General features: G+C 37.9%; 1 protein-coding gene across 2 annotated transcripts in view; it reads left to right on the forward strand.

The window, feature by feature from the left end:
* Window positions 1–18,694, forward strand: part of DHX35 (DEAH-box helicase 35) — a 79,549-nt gene that overhangs the window by 18,923 nt on the left and 41,932 nt on the right. Inside the window, exons 4-8 of one of the 2 annotated variants that reach the window (XM_036902286.2) lie at window positions 7,250–7,327; window positions 12,360–12,464; window positions 14,384–14,445; window positions 15,263–15,332; window positions 17,284–17,343. In XM_036902286.2, the coding sequence (XP_036758181.2) occupies window positions 7,250–7,327; window positions 12,360–12,464; window positions 14,384–14,445; window positions 15,263–15,332; window positions 17,284–17,343 (375 nt within the window). Of the gene's footprint in view, window positions 1–7,249; window positions 7,328–12,339; window positions 12,465–14,383; window positions 14,446–15,262; window positions 15,333–17,283; window positions 17,344–18,694 lie in introns of both variants that reach the window. The other variant, XM_036902287.2, reaches the window with a different exon arrangement.

Consider the following 18,694-nt stretch of genomic DNA (forward strand, 5'->3'; position numbering starts at 1 on the left):
AAGGTTAGCCTCTTTAGTATCTTACTGCCTAACTTAGCTCGCTTATTGAGCTGTTATATACACTGTCTGGAGATTCTTTTCTTCTCTCCCTTCTTGTTCCTCCTCCTCGATTCTTCATATGTTGGGTGTTTTGTGCTGTGCTCTTTCTAGGAGTGCTCCCATCTAGAGCAGTCCCTGTAAGATGTTCTGTAGAGGTGGTTTGTGGAAAGCAAATTCCCTCAGCTTTTGTTTGTCTGGGAATTGTTTAATCCCACCGTCATATTTGAGTGGTAGTCGTGCTGGATACAGTATCCTTGGTTCAAGGCCCTTCTGTTTCATTGTATTAAATATATCATGCCATTCTCTTCTGGCCTGTAGGGTTTCTGTTGAGAAATCTGATGTTAGCCTGATGGGTTTCCCTTTATAGGTGACCTTTTCTCTCTAGCTGCCTTTAAAACTCTTTCCTTGTCCTTGATCTTTGCCATTTTAATTATTATGTGCCTTGGTGTTGTCCTCCTTGGATCCTTTCTGTTGGGGGTTCTGTGTATTTCCGTGGTCTGTTCGATTATTTCCTCCCCCAGTTTGGGGTAGTTTTCAGCAATTATTTCTTCTAAGATACTTTCCATCTCTTTTCCTGTCTCTTCTTCTTCTGGGACCCCTATAATATGGATATTGTTCCTTTTGGATTGGTCACACAGTTCTCTTAATATTGTTTCATTTCTGGAGATCCTTTTGTCTCTCTCTCTGTCAGTTTCTATGCGTTCCTGTTCTCTGATTTCAATTCCATCAATGGCCTCTTGTATTCTATCCATTCTGCTTATAAACCCTTCCAGAGTTTGTTTCATTTCTGCAATCTCCTTTCTGGCATCTGTGATCTCCTTCCGGACTTCATCCCATTTCTCTTGCGTATTTCTCTGCATCTCTGTCAGCATGTTTATGATTCTTATTTTGAATTCTTTTTCAGGAAGACTGGTTAGGTCTGTCTCCTTCTCTGGTGTTGTCTCTGTGATCTTTGTCTGCCTGTAGCTTTGCCTTTTCATGGTGATAGGAATAGTTTGCAGAGCTGGGACGAGTGACGGCTGGAAGGACTTCCTTTCTTGTTGGTTTGTGGCCGTCCTCTCCTGGGAGAACAGCGACCTCTAGTGGCTTGTGCTGCGCAGCTGCGCGCAGACAGGGTTTCTGCTTCCTGCCCGGCTGCTATGGAGTTAATCTCCGCTGTTGCTGTGGGCGTGGCCTGGCTCGGGCCTCTGCTCCAAAATGGAGGAGTCGCGTTGGAGCAGGAGCGGCTGGGAGGCTATTTATCTCCGTAAGGGGCCTCCCTGCTCCCTGCAGCCCAGGGGTTAGGGTGCCCAGAGATCCCCGGATTCCCTACCTCTGGATTAAGTGACCCGCCCTGCCCCTTTAAGACTTCCAAAAAGCACCCGCCAAAACAAAACAACGACCACCAAAAAAAAAAAAGAAAAAAAATTTTAAATTAAAAAAAAAAAGTTGGTTGCTCGTTTTTCTTTATTCTCCGGTGCCAGCCTCAGTCCTCTGCTCACCGGTCTTGCTGCCCTGTTTCCCTAGTATTGGGGTCCCTATCCCTTTAAGACTTCCAAAAAGCGCTCGCCAAAACAAAACAGCAAAAAAGCAAAAAAAAAAAAAAATGGTCGCGTGCTTTTCTTATGTCCTCCGGCGTCCGGCCTCCAGTGCCCGCTCACTGTTCTTGCTGCCCTGGTTTCCTAGTATCGAGGGCCCTGCACTCTGGCCCGGATGGCTGGTGCTGGGTGTTCGGCAGTCCTGGGCTCCGTCTCCCTCCCGCTCTGCCTGCTCTTCTCCCGCCGGGAGCTGGGGGGAGGGGCGCTCGGCTCCCGCGGGGCCGGGGCTTGTATCTTACCCCCTTCGCGAGGCGCTGGGTTCTCTCAGGTGTGGATGTGGTCTGGATATTGTCCTGTGTCCTCTGGTCTTTATTCTAGGAAGGGTTGTCTTTGTTATATTTTCATAGATATATGTGGTTTTGGGAGGAGATTTCCACTGCTCTTCTCACACCGCCATCATCCGCCCCTCTCTAAAAACATTTTTAATGATTTATTTGAACATTTTAAATTTTTTGGGATATTTAATAGATTCACATTGTTTAAAATTCAAAAGATATGAAAGAACATAAAAAGAGAAAGATTTCCCTTCTGCCCCATCCCATGATACTTCCTTTATGCAGACACAACTGATGTTACCAGTTTTTTGGACAGATTTTTTAAATTGCATTTACAGAGAAATGTGTATATACATATATATATTTACCTCCCCTTTAGAAATAAAAATGGTACCATCTATACATGCTCTAATGTGCTTTGTCTTTTCATCACTTAATGTATTGTTCTTTTTTCACTTGCATAGATTGTTGTAGTTGCATAGATTCTACACAGTTTATTTCCTCAATTCCCAGCTGATAGATTGCTTCTAGTTTTGCATTATCACTTTACATGGGTATGGGTATACTTACAGAATAATATATTACAGAATTGCTGGGTCAAAGGGCATATGCATTTGAATCTATTTTTAAGGAATTATATAATTATAAAATATATAGTATATCTTTTTTTTTTGTTATTATATAGTATATCTCTTAACAGCACTTTTTCCACATTCACAGGTACAAAATTGGAAAAGCACAAAGGAATAAATGTTAAAAAGTGAATCTCCTAAGCTTTGCTGCTGAAAATGACTTCGATCATTATGATAGATTATATTATTGGTTCAAATGTCTGCTACCCCATCTATGGAAGGGTTATTATTCTTTTCCCTTACCACTCAATTCTTCTTCTCTGAGACAGTCACAGTTTCCATCTTCTCGTGAAGCTAAATTTGAGTTACTGCCTAGGGAAATTGGAAAGGCTGAGGAACTGAAGGTCATGGTGAGGATATGGAACAGGTTTTTCTCAACAAACTGTTTTGTTAGATTTATATAATATCTTTCCTTGGAAAAGTATAGCATGCTGAAGCATCAGACACTAGTTTTGAAATTTCACAAACTTTGTGGAACCTAGATGAAATTTTTTTCTAGAGCTCTGTCAAAACAACAGACTATGGAAACAAGCTCTTTACTACAGTTTTTATTAGTACTGTTTCTGATGGCATTATTCTTAATTGCACTCTTTAATGAGAAGACCAGATTTGGTGACCGTTAAATGGAGTGGAGAGAGCTGAGATGGAATTCAGCAATCTCTCCCCTTCCAGTTGCCTCTTGATGTCAACACTATACCTGCGCTTGCAGAATCTTTACATTTCCACCTGTCAGCAATCATAACCATGCAGAAGTCTGAATCACAGGTGTATTGAGACTGGCTTCACAGACCAGTTGTTTATTACTATGAAAATTATTCTTCTTTTGCTTAGCACTGCTACTAAGAGATTGATTATGAGTGTGTATGTTTAATTTTGGATGATAGAATTTTGTCTGGGATATGTGTCAGGGCTTTGATTTGCTGAGCTTGAATCCCAGCTCTTCAGTTATTATCTATGTCTTGGACAAGTTATGTGGCTTCTGTTTCCTCATCTGTAAATTGTTGATGATGCTGTTACCTTCCTTACAAAATTTATGGTGAGGATTAAACAAGGTTATGAATGCAAGGCACTCAGCACAGTTCCTGGCACTTAGTAATGTATTCAGTGAATGTTAACAATTATTCTTATAGTGGTTTTTGGCATGTGTGTTGATTGGGGTGGTTGGTAGTATTTTCTGTATGTGTTTAACATAAAAGAGAAGCTACAGTTTTTATAGCAAAAAACCTACATTCTAAAATATTTCTTCCTATGGTTGTTTTTAAAACTTCTGACCTAATTTTAGACTAACAGAAAATTTGCAAAAATAACAGAATTCGCTTATACCCTTACATCACTTTCCCTGGTACAGTAATCAAAAGGACATTGACATTGGTACCATACTAGTCGCTAACTAGAGATCGTAGTTAAACCTCGTCAGCTTTCTCACCAATGTTCTTTTTCTGTTCCAAGACACAGAATCCTATGTTGAATTTAGTCTCCCTAATGTCCTCTAGTCTATGACAGCTCCTCAGTCTTTCCTCATCTTCCATGACCTTGACATTTTTGAATAGTACTGGGTATTTATTTTATAGAATGTACCTCAATTTGGGTTTGTGTGATGTTTTCTCATGGTTAGAATGAGCTTGTGCATTTTGGGAAAAAAAATACCACAGAAATTATGTGTCTTTGGTGCATTATATCAAGGGGCTTGAAATGTTGATGTCTTACCACTGGTGAGGTTAATACTAATCTTCATCATTTGGTTAAGGTGCCAGGTTTTGCCTATAAAGTTACTGTCTTTCCCTTGGAGTTGATGGATATTTTGGGCGAGACGTTTTTAGACCACAAGTATTCTGCTTCTTTTCAAACTTTTGCCTACTTATTTTAGCATCCCTCAGTTGAGCTTGTCTGCAATAGTTAACTCAAGTGTTTGCCTAATGATTATGACTTCCTCTCTTCCTTTTTCCTTCTATCTTTATTAAATGGAATCTTCTGTAAGGAAGACCTGTCTTTTCTCCTTTATTTGTTTATTCATTCAGTTATTTATGTATGTCAGTATGGATTCAGGGATACTTTGTTTTATGGGCTAAAATCCAATACTATCATTATTTTGTTGCTCACATGATCCACCTTTGATCATTAAAAGCATTAAGTTTGGCTCCTGTGTTCTTTTTAAAAGGCTCCATTTTTTTTTTTTTTTTTTTCTGGTTTATTTTCCAGAACAATGGAGCAAGTGCCATGTTCCCTCTCCAATTGTTTATCTTCTTTTTTATTTTATTTTATTTTTTTTTATTTAAGCGTAGTTGACAACAGTATTGCGTTACATTAGTTTCAGGTGTACAACACAGTGATTCAACATTTATATACATGATAATTCTAGGTACCAGGTATCACCATACCAAGTTGTTACAATATTTTGACTATATTCCTTATGCTATACATCACATCCCGGTTACTTACTTATTTTACAATTGGAAGTGTGTTTATATATATATATATATATATATATATATATTTTGTGAGGGCATCTCTCATATTTATTGATCAAATAGTTGTTAACCACAATACATTTCTGTATAGGGGGGTCAATACTCAATGCACAATCATTAATCCACCCCAAGCCTAATTTTCGTCAGTCTCCAATCTTCTGATGCATAACGAACAAATTCTTACATGGAGTACAAATTCTTACATAGTGAATAAGTTACATGGTGAACAGTGCAAGGGCAGTCATCACAGAAGCTTTCGGTTTTGTTCATGCATTATGAACTATACACAGTTCAAATATGAATACTCATTTGATTTTTAAACTTGATTATATGTGGATACCACATTTCTCTATTATTATTATTTTTAATAAAATGCTGAAGTGGTAGGTAGATACAAGATAAAGGTAGAAAACAGAGTTTAGTGTTGTAAGAGAGCAAATGTAGATGATCAGGTGTGTGCCTGTAGACTATGTGTTAATCCGAGCTAGACGAGGGCAATAAACATCCATGTATGCAGAAGATTTCTCTCAGAACATGAGGGGGGAGGTTCTAAGCCTCACCTCTGCTGCTCCCCATTTTCTCACCAGATGGCCCCCTGCAACTGTGCCTGTCTTAGGTTGTTCCTCCCTTGAGGAATCTTACCCGTCTCTGGCTAACCAGTCATCTTCCGGGGCCATGGGCTCCATCCTTTTATTGAACACTTCCTTACTTTCTAGTACCACAAGACATTTCGGGATTGTCTTATATTTTCCCTGCACTAGCCCTGGGATCAACCACTTCTCCCAGGAGCCCTGGTTCCTTTTACTGGAAAAGTGGTGTTTAGAAATCAAGATTTGGATGCCAGGGTGCTCATTGCTATAAGTCTCAGTGGCAGGCTTAGGAAATATATATATGAATACCAATCTCCGTATGTAAAGACGTCTGTATCAATCTTACTGTATATATATATTAACAACTGTGATTTTATGCTGATATGTTTGATTCCAGTCCAACACCATAGGGCTCATTTTAGCTGCTTCTTATATGTAACTTTTCTTGAACAGTGAGAAACCGAGTCCTGTCTTCTACAACACATTTACTTACTTGTTAAATTCTTGGATAAACATAAAATACTGTCAGAATTGCTAACCCATACCCCTGTTTATTTACTAACATCTACTAACTAGATAACAGCATTTACTGATGTTGATTAACTAGATCACAGTATTTATGTGCAGTTCTTTTTCTCTTTATCCTTATAGCATCCAGTCAGGATAACTGCTTTCCAGTTACTTAGGTTAGTTCTTTTCTTCTCCAGCCCCTCAGTGTAATCATGTTACTCATTTGTAGTGCAGGAAGGGCCATTTGTTCATTTTTGTATTTCCTTTTGTTTCCCCTCCTCATAGGTTTTGTTTATTTTTTGGTGGGTGTTTGAAGTGTATGTGAAACATGACTATGGTTCTAAGGGTCAGAGCTACACAAAAATCTACTCAGAGCATTATCACTTCCAGTGGCCATTTCCATTTTTCCCTTCTTTCCACCCCTTTCCTACTGATCCTTCTAGGTGACCATTCACGTTAGTTTCTGGTTTATCTTTCCTTTATTTCTTTGGAACAAATGAATAGTAGATACATGTAATAGCATTTTAAATCTTTTTATTTCTCTTGTAGAAGTCATGTACATTCATTGTAAGACAATTTAGACATTACCAAATTGTGTAACTCTGATAACTACTGTTATCCATTTTATATTTTAAAATGCATAATCAAATAAATACATAACATATATTTATAGCAAATAAATACATAAACATATAATAAAATTTTATGTATATCAATCTAATGGCATATACACAGGTATATAAAATCTATTTGTATTTAATCTAAAATATTTTATATGGCTTTTATATTGAGTTGTATATGTGTGTACTTAAAATTTTTTTGTTCTGCATATTTAGCGCTGTTCTAAGTGCCCATGGATAGTCTTTTATTCCTTGAGGCAGCTGTGGTTACATGGAAATTGTGTAAGAGGGAGTCAGAGTGTTAAATTTGTGCCTTGATTCTTATTATCAGCTCTACCTAAACTTAAGCAAATTACCTAACATTTCCAAGCCTCAGATCCCTCATTTGCAAAATAATTGCCAAAATGTTGGCTGGGACACGAACCATCTGTTATTTTCTCTCTCAGTGATTTTGAGACAATACAGGGTCACCTTTGGTGAGATTGTTTCTGGAGAAGTGGTATCCGATGTACATACTGAGATGTGATTTTATTTGTAGTACCTTGCAGAAGCTGGCTGGACAGCAGAAGGGAGAGTGGTGGGAGTGACCCAGCCTCGAAGAGTGGCTGCTGTTACAGTGAGTTTCTTTTTTGTATTGTGAAGACTTCATCTGCATCTCATATTTCAATGACTTACTTTTTTCTTGTTTCCTAAAAGCTCCAAATGAATATGATGTTAATTCTGAAGCTTAAAAAGAACTGTGATCTGGTTATGTTTGTGAAATTGATACCTGTACATTATGAATTTTTAAGCAGTAACAAAGTACAGAGGAAGTCAAAACAACAAAAAAATTTTAAAAACCTCCAAATCTCACTGCCCAGCAAAAACATCATGAACATTTGTGAACATTTGTGAACATTATTCCAAGTTTCTCTTTCATGTTCACATAAAGATGAGTGGTTGGCTGGATGGATAGAAATAACTATAAAAATGAGATGATAACCGTATATTTGTTTTTGTTGAATTTAACAAAAGGAAGAAAACTGAAGTGAAGTAGGAGTAGTTACTGAACTTTGGATACATTTTGTTCACCATAAGAGAGTTTATTAAAGGTTAAAAACTAAGAAAAAAGTACAAAAAGCTTTAGGATGTTACTTTTTGAAGCTATGTTATAGGTAGTCTCCTGCTATAAAGGAAACTTTTCTCCCTTTCCTCCCTCCATTTGATATAGATGCAGTACTGTAGTTTTTATTTTAAAATTTATAAATATATGCTCTCTTCTGTAACTGTAGCTCCCAGAATTGTTTAACTTTATTTCCAATTTAAATAGATTTAGTGTTTATCACTGATTACTTCCATGCTTTGGACAACCTTGAATTGCTCATTTCACTTTGTTTCTTAATTGGCTGAATTTGATATGCCTGAGAATGTTTGGTTGTGGTTTTTTTTGATAATAAAATTCTTGTTTCACACTTTTTTTCCCTAGTAACTGTGCGGACATTGCTCCACTGCCTTTTGGCTTGGAGACTCATCACTGTATAGAAGTCTAAAGTCCAGTGGGGTTTTTGCCCCTACCTTCTTGGCTTACTTTTTCTGCTTGAATGCTTCTGAGATTATTTTTGTGCCAGGATATAACTTGATGCTGATTGTTCTGTTTAATGTTACCTTAAATATGGATTAACCTGTCATTAAAGGTTTAAATCTTTTATATCAGTCAGGTTTTCTCCTATTATGTTTTGGCATTTTTTTTGTTCCATTTATTATATTCTTTTTTTTTACAGAGCATCAGTTAAATGTGTAACATGACAAATTTTAAAAGCTGATTATACCACAAATATTTAAGAAAATCCAGAAGAACAGTGTAGTGTTTTTTTTTTAACAAACTGCCTGATATACTTCTGTAAATCTTTTTCTCCTGCAATTTTGACTCCATTCCTACTGATCCCTTCTTCACGTGCCAATAATTTTCTATTATTTTTCTATAGGGAGTGTAGAACAGTATTTTTAGTATTTCCCCAGCATGGTTGATCCAAATTTGCTTTTAATTATTGACAAATAAATAAAGTTTCTTTACCTTTGTAGCTATTTGTAGCATTGTACATTAATATATATAATAATACATATATATAAATTTGGGGATTGTCTGCAAATTTGGGAAAAGCCTCTCTAGCATCTTTCATGTCCAAGTTGTGAGATGTGGAGGACGTTCATAGACTAGCTTCTAACCTGCCATTTAGACCTTACTTCTTGATTCTCTTTTGACTTTGTGTTTCTTCCTTTAGCTGTTTTTAGCCTAAGTTTGTGATTTCTTTGAAACAGTGTTTCTTTGCCTGAATTCTACTTGTGTTTCTTTGGGTAATACTTTTAACAATTCCTTTTTAAATTGCTTTTTTGCTTGTGTTCCTCTCCATGTAATGGGCTTATTAGTACTTACGGTAATTATTCATCTTTAAGTAGGGCCCCTGATGGCTGCAGAATATTGAAGTTGTGCTGGCCTGGGTAATGCATGGCCTGTCACCAACTGTCTTATCCTCTTTTGCTGGAAGGGCTGAGGATGAGGTTCTGGCCGTGGATTCTAGCTGTGCTTCCTAGTGAGTTGAGAGGTCTGTAATGGCTCATGAGAAAATGCTTGGGAAGTTCTGACTGGGGATTTGATAATTGCTGCCTGACTGCTTTCAAATCCCCCTCCCTTGTGATTCTTTGCTGTCAAAGTGGGTCTTCACTGAGACATTTCCTGTGTCTCCTAGGCCTGAACCTACTGCTGCTGCTTGTCTTCCTAATATAAGGGTTGTGAGCCTTGCTTTTTAGAGTTGTGGCACTTACATTAAGGAAGCCAGCAGTCTGCTCTGGTTGTGAGGAGGCCAGGGCCTCTCTTCTAGATTCAGACCTCACAGTATTTGGCAGCTGGGTTTCCTAGTTTAGTGTTTGGGCATACGGATGTTTTCTTCTTTCACTGAAGATGGTGATTTTGGTTACTAATATGTTTTATTTCATTTGTTGTTTTAAATTATCTCTGAGAGAGAGAGCGATGAAAATGCCTTTATTTTGCCGTCTTTACCTGGACAAGAAATTAATACTATTTCCTTATTTTTTGCTTTGTACTTTTTAATTATTGTGTAATCCTTTTTCTTAAAGTTCATTTTCTAATTGTCTTTGAATTAGAAATTACTGATAAACATTTTCCAAGTCTTGATGTGTGTGTATAAAAATGGAGATAATGGCTTTGAAACAACACTGCAATATTAGACTTAACCTTTTATGTCACTGAAAGATGACTCAGTTGCTTACAAATTAAAACTGTTTTTCCTGTTTGTGGTTTGGAATCCCAGCTCTTAATCACCATGCATTTTAGCTCCAAATTTCTAGCCATGGATAATATCCATGAAACCACAGACTTTCTCCTGAAAACAGATTTATTTCTCTATAAATTAACCATCTCATATTAATAGAGCTGTCAAGCTTGAAATGCTACATCTCAAAAAGTACTTTGTGTACAGACTAAAATGTGAAAACAATCTCAGAGCCTAAGAACAAATTGCGTAAACCATTGCTTGGTCTTCATGAGAAGCATATACTCATATATGAGTATGTTGATTGGACTCATGTGATCTGTGTTTGACTTCAAGACCAGGTCCTGCCTTGACATGTGATTCAGGACAGATTCTAAGCTTGTCTCATTTCAGTTTCTTTCCTTGTAAAAAATGAAGTTATACTTTGTGAAAGCTTGGAGAACAACACGTGCAGGTAAGAGGCAGTCAGTGATTGGTTTTCTTCCTTTTTTGTTAACCTCTCCCTAATTTATTTGGTTCAGTTGAAAAGAAAATATTTATCAAGTCCAATTGATGAAGTTATTGGGAGTGAAATTTTAAAAGTACAGGTAAAAATCTAGTAAAAAGCCAGTAGACTCTGACCTTTCAAATGTCCGGCTGTGTGATCAGACACACTTTAAAAAAAAAAAAGTTTGAAAATACATCTTATGGCAAATGTGTATAAATAGTGAGATAATAAGAATAAATATGGATTTTACCTTATAGACACATAAAATGATTATATTTTCATGGAGAGGGTTGGTTCACTTATGCTCATTTTTAGCCTGTTTAGCCCATAAGCTCCTAGTAGCTCTATGCACACATTCTCTATTTGTACCATTTTTTGAGAATTATAGTATTATGATCTGTAGGGTTGAAATTGATAGTAACAGTAACAAAACTGCCCTGGTGAAATTGGGTATCAGGAAATATGACCTTCTGAGGTAAAGTAGTGTAGGATGAATTTCTGATTTCATAAGATGTTTTGAAAGATTGCATGGCGTAGACCAGCTGCTTGATGATTGGTTCTCTTTTGGCCCTACCACATCTGTAATTTAAAGTCATTAGGCAGAGCCACTTCGGATCTTCACATGCTCGCTAGTTTCTTAAACACTGCTGTGGCCATATAATGCCCAATAAGCTTGCTTCAGAGAGCTGAGGGGGCCTCTGGGCTTCCGAACCTGGGGCTGCTGTGGCCCAATGGCTGTGGCAGTGAGCCCTGCCTTGGGGCCTGTTCCAAACGCAGGAGTCAGGGATGACGCAGGGAGGTAGCCTCACCTGTGAAAGGGGGGACTAAGTATCTGCCTCACTTGGGGCTTGGTGTGCCAGGTCCCCAGGACTCCTCTATAATGTTGCTTGAGTTATTTTCAGTTAGGTAGTTTATGTAATGAATGTCAAACTCTATCTTTTTTTAAGTTAAACTATAAGCACTATTCCTCTCCCACTTTTTTAGCCATTATTTCAGATATTTTGTATTGATCGGTTAATAGCCTTTGGATAGCCTTCTTGGGGTAGCAGAAGATCTTGCTGTTGGATTCTTTTTTCTCTTAACCACACTCACCTTTTATTTGTCACATGTTGATAGGAAAAAATATATCTATGGTTATGGTCTTTATAATATATCATTTATTTTGTTTTTTACTTTTCCTTTATTATGTTAACTTGGGTTCTTTATTAATCTTCTCATCGGCTTATCTGTTCTTTTTCATTTTTTAACCTAAATTCTTGTCTTTATTTTCTCTTTTAATGGTTATGGCAGCTGGGACACTTGCAAATTTTTTAGGTCATCTGGCTCTGGAAATGTTGCTCTTTTGCCTCTAAAGAGAAAACGAACTTGTCCCAGTGTGGAGTTTGATCATTCCTGTTCTCTGCTTTCATGGTCCAGTGGAAGGTTCTTTATTTCAAGGCACAAAAGATATGAAAATTTGTCCCCAGTTGTATTAAAGAAAGCTTTACCAAAGTGAACCTTGACTTTCTTCTGCTTTCCTTTCTGCTTTGGTCATTAGGACATTTAGAGCTGAATTTATGGCTCAACATAATACCTATGTTTTTAAGATTTTCTCATTGGTTTTGATCTTTTGAACTTTATCATTTCTTTGGTAACATCTTTACATGATTCTGTTTTTATTGCATATGTTCTTATAATTGCCTCAGGTTGTAAGATGACAGAATGAGGTGAGATATGTAAAATTAATAAATTGTAAAAGTTATCACACTTGTTCTCTAATAACCTGCCCCTTCTCATTTTCTATTGCATTCCCATACTATTTAAAATAGAAGTGACCTTTGGATTTTCCATAGTATGTGCTCTGTGCAGTAATTTCTATGTCTCTATTTTCAGCATGATCTTTCTTCTCAAAGGTTGCAGGGAGAGTAGCTGAGGAAAGGGGTGCAGTGCTGGGCCACGAGGTGGGCTACTGCATCCGCTTTGACGACTGCACTGATCCGTTGGCTACGAGAATTAAGGTGATGTGCTCGAGCTGCTTTTCCTACATAAATAAGGAAGGAGGTTCTTCAGGGGGAATCACCAGCATGCAGCATCACTGCTGACCAGGGCTCTGATACCATGGCCGAAAGTGTATGAAGTCATCCTGGTCCCTGGGGAGTTCGGTCTTCTGGGAGATACAGAGCTTTTTAAGAGAATCCTTGAAACTTAGCCCAGAAGGAACCTAGGAAGTAAGGTCAAGTCCTTGCTTCTGCAGATGAAAATGTTGAGGGCCTGGGAGGTTGAACGACTTGCCTCATGTTATGTGCCTGTTGGTGATAGAACCAGGGACTCAAGGCTGTCCTTTGTTATGTGCGTTTTATTGTTTTTCCACTAATCCACCCAGCTATCTAAATATAGAAACTTGCCTATAGAAGACTTAAAAACTGGGACAAGGTGGTCCTTGCTGATAAATTGGTAAAGGATATTTTCACTGGAACTTTCCCATTTTTACATGATAATGCAGTTAACCTATGTGTTCCTTGACCTAGTTGCTACTATTAAAATAATTAACATCAATAGTAATCAGTGTACAATCAACTCAGCGATGTCAACTGTGTACCACTGTGGTGGAATCAAAGGCTAATCAGAAAGTACAATGAAACAGTGAATGAAAATGCTCTGATGAAATGAAAACTGGTCATTACAGTCTCAGTTATCTGTTTGCAATAGAGAAAGATTGAAAATCAGATGAGCTAAATGAACAAGGTAGTGATTTGTAAAAATATGGACCTTGTTTTCCAAAATTCTGTATTTTATTACCTTGGAGATTGATTTTGCTAGGTAAAGGGAATATTCTTCTCTACCTTCAAATATGTTTAAAGTAGCTAAATTTTAGATGAATATTCAGTGCATTACATAACCAAATGATTGTTTTTAAGTCTTTTCTGAAAAGCTTTTGCATTCTATTTGGTCACAATTTTAAGTCACTCAGTTCTTAACTGGTGGTCTGTCACTGGTGGTGGGTTCTCATTTTCACTCCTGTGGCAGCTGGTACCAGGTCCAGGAAAAATATAATGGAAATGCATCCTGCTCTTCAAAACAAAAGAAAAAGTAAAAATGCTAAGGCAGCAAGTGAGGGAGATGTTTAACCTTGTTAAAGTACTGAATTGCTTTTGAGTGACAGTAATAGCATGTAGTTGTTACTGCTTATTTCAAAAGCATTTAATAAATACTCATTAGTCCTGTGTAATAATAACTGACATTCTTGAACACTGTGTGTCAGGTCCTGTGCTAAATACTTTACATGTACTTTCTCATTTAATCCTCACAATAACCCTCTGAAGCAGATACTTCTATTATCTCTATTTTACAAATAAGGAATAGGGCTCAGAGAGGGTAAATAACTTGTCCAGTATTCACAAGTAGGAGTTAGAGCCAGGATCTGAACTCCCAGCACTCAGACACCAGAGCCTTTGTTCTTAACCACAACCCTATCCAACCTCCTAAAGTAATATAGTTGAAGTTGAGGTTAGTAACCTCAGGAGCTGCAAGCCTACAGTCTTTGGGATATTTTACGAGCAGTTATCTCAGACTCATGGCCTTCCTTTCGGTAGACACAAGTTGGTCTTCACTGCCTGTTCATCAGCAGTACCAGCAGTGCAGGCTCAGAGGAAATGAGGCTTAGCCAATGTTCAGATACTAAGTGCAGGTGAAATTCTTCTGAAAGATTTGCAAGCCCCAGCAGAGGATTCTGTATTGGAAGTCTTGCTTGTGAACAATTCCCATTGCTTGATTACTAAAAGATATTGGGGCATTTCCTCAGTTATTTGTGGACATTGTCTTGTACACACACAAAGTAAGGGGGTTGTATGTATTTGGTTGCACTTGAATTTAAAAAAGGTCATTAATATACATTGCAAATGAATTATTTCTAAAACTTTGTGTTTTTGCTTTTTAGTTTCTGACTGATGGAATGTTGGTCAGGGAAATGATGGTTGATCCATTGTTAACAAAATATAGGTAAATGTGTTTTTCTTATAACTTTCCTAACATTTCAAAAGTATTCGGGTAGAGAAGCAGTTATGTTAATATCTGGGATTCACATATGTGTCCAGTTGTCTCAAAGCTTTTCTCCTTACTTTGGCTGTTGTGACCCTTGATGTTTTTCTCAGAATTTAGATAGTCAGAAGTGGGCATATTGAAATCTCTGTCATTATTTGAACAGTCTATTGACTCGTTATTTTTATGTTACTTCTGTTACATTCCAGGATGGATGGAGGTTGCAGAGTTCAGAGCTGGGCAGTGTTTGTTGAATGTAATATGCAGAGTCCAAATAATTATTTACAGTTATTCCCTCCTTGTGTGTCTTTGTCTGTCATTCATGGTGTTGAAGTTGTCCCACTCAGGCTATGTGGTATTCTGGGAAAGGATGTCACATTTGACTCATTGTTTACATGTACTACAGCTGTGCTTACATGCCTTTTTGTGCTGTTTTGTGCAGCTTAATAATCTTTGGGTGGTAGTGCCTTGTTTTGGTTTTTATGCGCTCTGTGAGGTTATATGTTATGCTGTAATTTAAAATCAGGTATTAGGTCCCATTAGGAATCCAATGTGGGTGGTAAAACTCCTTTAAAGATAGCAATAAATATACCATTTTCTTCACCGGGATGTGTTTATGTCATCATTTTTATTAGTTTAAGAGTTAGTTCCTTGTCAAGAGGCCTTCCTTAGCTTTACTTATGCTACAAGTTGACTGCCTGAAGATGAAATGTCCAAAAGTCACTTATGTGTGCGGTGATTTGTTTGATGGTCACCAGACTCTCCCTCCAATTCTTAGTGCCATCATGTTGGATGAAGCCCACGAGAGGACCTTGTATACAGACATTGCCATTGGCTTGCTGAAAAAGGTAATGACTCCACTGCTGGACATTTTTGCTTATATGTTTTTGTTTTGTTGCCTGATTAGGAAAGTAATTGTTGTAATTTGAAAAATCCAACAAAATACGAAGTAAAAATTAAAATAATACATAATCCTGTCCATTCAGAGAAAAATAACTGATAGAATGTTGACGTGTTTTCTTTTTTTTTCTGTATGGTGTGTGTGTGTATGCATCTGTTTGGTATAATAAGGATTGGATTATATGTGCTAATTTGCATCTTATATGTTTCTCTTAACATTACATCAAAATCATTTTCCTGTTTCATTATTCTTTGAAGGCATTATTTTTAATGGCTATATAATCATATGTCTTTACCATAAAGTATTTGACTTCCCTTACTGTAGGCATTTATATGGCTCCCCAATTTATAATATTTTAAGTAATGCAATAGTGAAACCCTTGTAATCAAATCTGTTGCATTTGTTTCTTTTATTTTTTAAATTTCTTATTGTAGAAGGTTTTACATATACCCCAGAATAAAAGAGGTTTTAATGACCGCCCCCTCCCCGCCCTCTACTCTACCCCCTGCCCAGTGGCAGTGCCCTCGTCTGGCTTCAGCAGTTACAACTCATGGCTGATCTTCTTTTGACCTTACCTCCATCCTCTTCTCTCTTCCCATATTTTCTGACCATTTTCTTTGGACAAATTCCCAATCACAACAGTCTAGAAAGAGGTGAGGTGGTAGAGCAGGGTAATTAAGAGCATGGACTCCAGATCAGACTGCCTTGGTTCAAATTCTGACTCTGCTGAGTTTACTGTCCCCAAAGTGGGAATAATAGGAGTCTGTATATGTGTGCTGGTACCTTTTCCTGTATTTCCATTAGGCACCTGTGGCTAGTTAGATTTAAATTAGCTTAAATTGAATTAAATAAAAAATTCAGTTCTTCAGTCACATTGGCTATATTTGCTGGGTCTGTATGTGGCTAGTGGATATTGCATTGGACAGAATCTCTCCATCATTGAAGAGAGTTCTCTGGGACAGAGCTGCTCTGAATTATAATATGTTGTGAGTCTTAAATAAGATAATAATGTAAATTTCTTAGGATAGTGCTTGGCATGGGGTCACAGATAGACTATGAGGTCCCACCTTTGAGCACATTAGAAAAGGACACTCCCACTAGGAGGATGTCTACAGCTCTGAGGGGAGGGTGGGCTGGATTTTGTCAGCCAGGCATTCCAGAGCTGCTGGAGTGGCACATAGCGTAGTATATGTTAGCTGTCATTACTGTTGTTGTTTTCACTATTTTATTCCTTGGCCAAAGGTTTAGACTTTTGATACATATGAGGGATTATTCCACCCAGTTATTTTCTTCTTGGGAAGGTAATAAGAGGGCCTGTTTCACGAATCTTTGCTAATACTGTGTGTTAGCCTTAAAAAATAAATCCTTGCCAATGTGATGGATGGATGAAAAAATATCATTGCTAATTATAGTTGCTGTAGTTTATTTGATCATTTCTCTTCTGGCTGTTGATTATCTGTTTACTTGAATAACTGTTAATATCTTTTGTCCATATATCTGTCTTGGTATTATCATTTATTGTTTGCTTTTAATGTACTTTTTCATACTTTATATACATAGATTCTGACTATCCAGAGCCCTAGGTGTCAAGAAGAAATGGTTTTACTTCTGGCAAATTCAAGTTCTGGTCTTAAAACTCCTTTATGCTTTCTATAAAAATTTTTTTAGCTTTTTGTTTTGGAAAAATTTATTACACAGAAAGAATAGTAGAATGGTCACCTTTTTACCTGTGACTTTAACAGTTATCAGCTTGTGATCTGTCTTGTTACAAGTAAGCTCCTTGCCACCACCCAAAAAATATACACACCGAATTGTTGTGAAGTAAATTCCAGGTATCAAATTATTTAATCTGTAAGTATTGTACTGTTATCATTGTTTCCTAATGCCTTCTTTTTTAGATTCAGAGAAAACGGGGGGATCTTCGATTGATTGTGGCTTCAGCCACTCTGGATGCAGAGGTACGAGCCTCTCCCATCTCCTCTCCTCTCCCCGCCCTCTCCCTTCCCCCACCCCAACACCCCAGTCTCATGGAGGCACTGGAGTTGTTGGACATGGCCTTGGAAAGTTACCTCTAGCAGGAGCTTATCTTTGGCAGAATGGCCTACCTTTCCTGTGGGGCCATTGGATGTCCTAGATTTGAGGTGATCAGAGGATACTCCTTTTTTAGCTTGTGGGTGGAAATTAGCCTGTAATTAATTGAATTCATAATTACCTACTTGTCTTGTTTCTCTGCATACTGTGTTTCTCCTCACACAGGCAGCTTCTTCTCATACTTTTTTAGTATGAGGCTGTATTTCTTGAGTTTATTTATGGCTATAACTTTTATAGTTAGATTTTTTAATGTAGTTGATGCCTTTCCCTGTGTATATCATAATTTCCATGTTAAAGTTTTTTATAGCTGTTTACATGATTTTTCTTAAATTAACAACTAACATTGAGTTCAAACAGCAGCTCAACTCAAATAATTTTGACCATTTGCTTTATATTTGTATTTACATTTCTAGTTCTAATTATATATGCTAAGCATGATGCTGGCTACGGGTGATGTACAGACTCCCTGGCTTCTCAGGGGTATTTGCAGTTCACGGTGGCCAGGGTGCTGAGAGAGCCAAAGAGGGAGCGCTTAACTCCCGCTGGCTTTCACAGAGTCAGAAGCTTCCACAGAGGAAGGACATCTGCCTGGGTTTGCAAGATGCACACAAGTTAGCCAGATGGGCAGGGGTGGAGAAGGGCATCCTTGGCATGTGTGGAACCACAGGGGTGTGAAACCATGCGTTCAAGGAGCTGTGAGTCGTGGGTAAGGCTGGAGTTTACCTTGCCTGCAGCGCCTTACACGGGGTGGTCTGCCCCTGGTCACCTCTCTGCCTTCATCTCCTTCCGGTCTCTCCAGTGCTCCTTCCACTCGACCTTTTGCCTCACCCAGCTGTTCCTCAGAAGAACCTAAGCACTGTTCTGCTCTCGGGGGGACGCTCTTTTCAGACCATTCTTCCCCAGGCATTTCATGGCTGTGCTCTCGTTTCATTCCGGTGTTGATCAGATAGTACCTTCCCAGAGAGGCCTTTCCTGGCCCGTCTGCCCAGAAGAGTGCCCCTGTTGCTCTCCACTCGGCTCATTTTTTCTGTTTAGCACTTGTCACTACCTAACATTATATGCATATCTAAGTGTGTGTTTATTATATGTCTCCCATCACTAAAATATAAGCTGCATGAAGATCGGGATTTTGACTGTCATAGTCCATTATTTTATCCTTTTCACCTGCAACAGTGGCACAGCGCAGGTGCTTTGGATTGAATGAATTTCGATTGAATG

This window comes from Manis pentadactyla, chromosome 5 (assembly GCF_030020395.1).
Source record: "Manis pentadactyla isolate mManPen7 chromosome 5, mManPen7.hap1, whole genome shotgun sequence".
NCBI lineage: Eukaryota > Metazoa > Chordata > Mammalia > Pholidota > Manidae > Manis > Manis pentadactyla.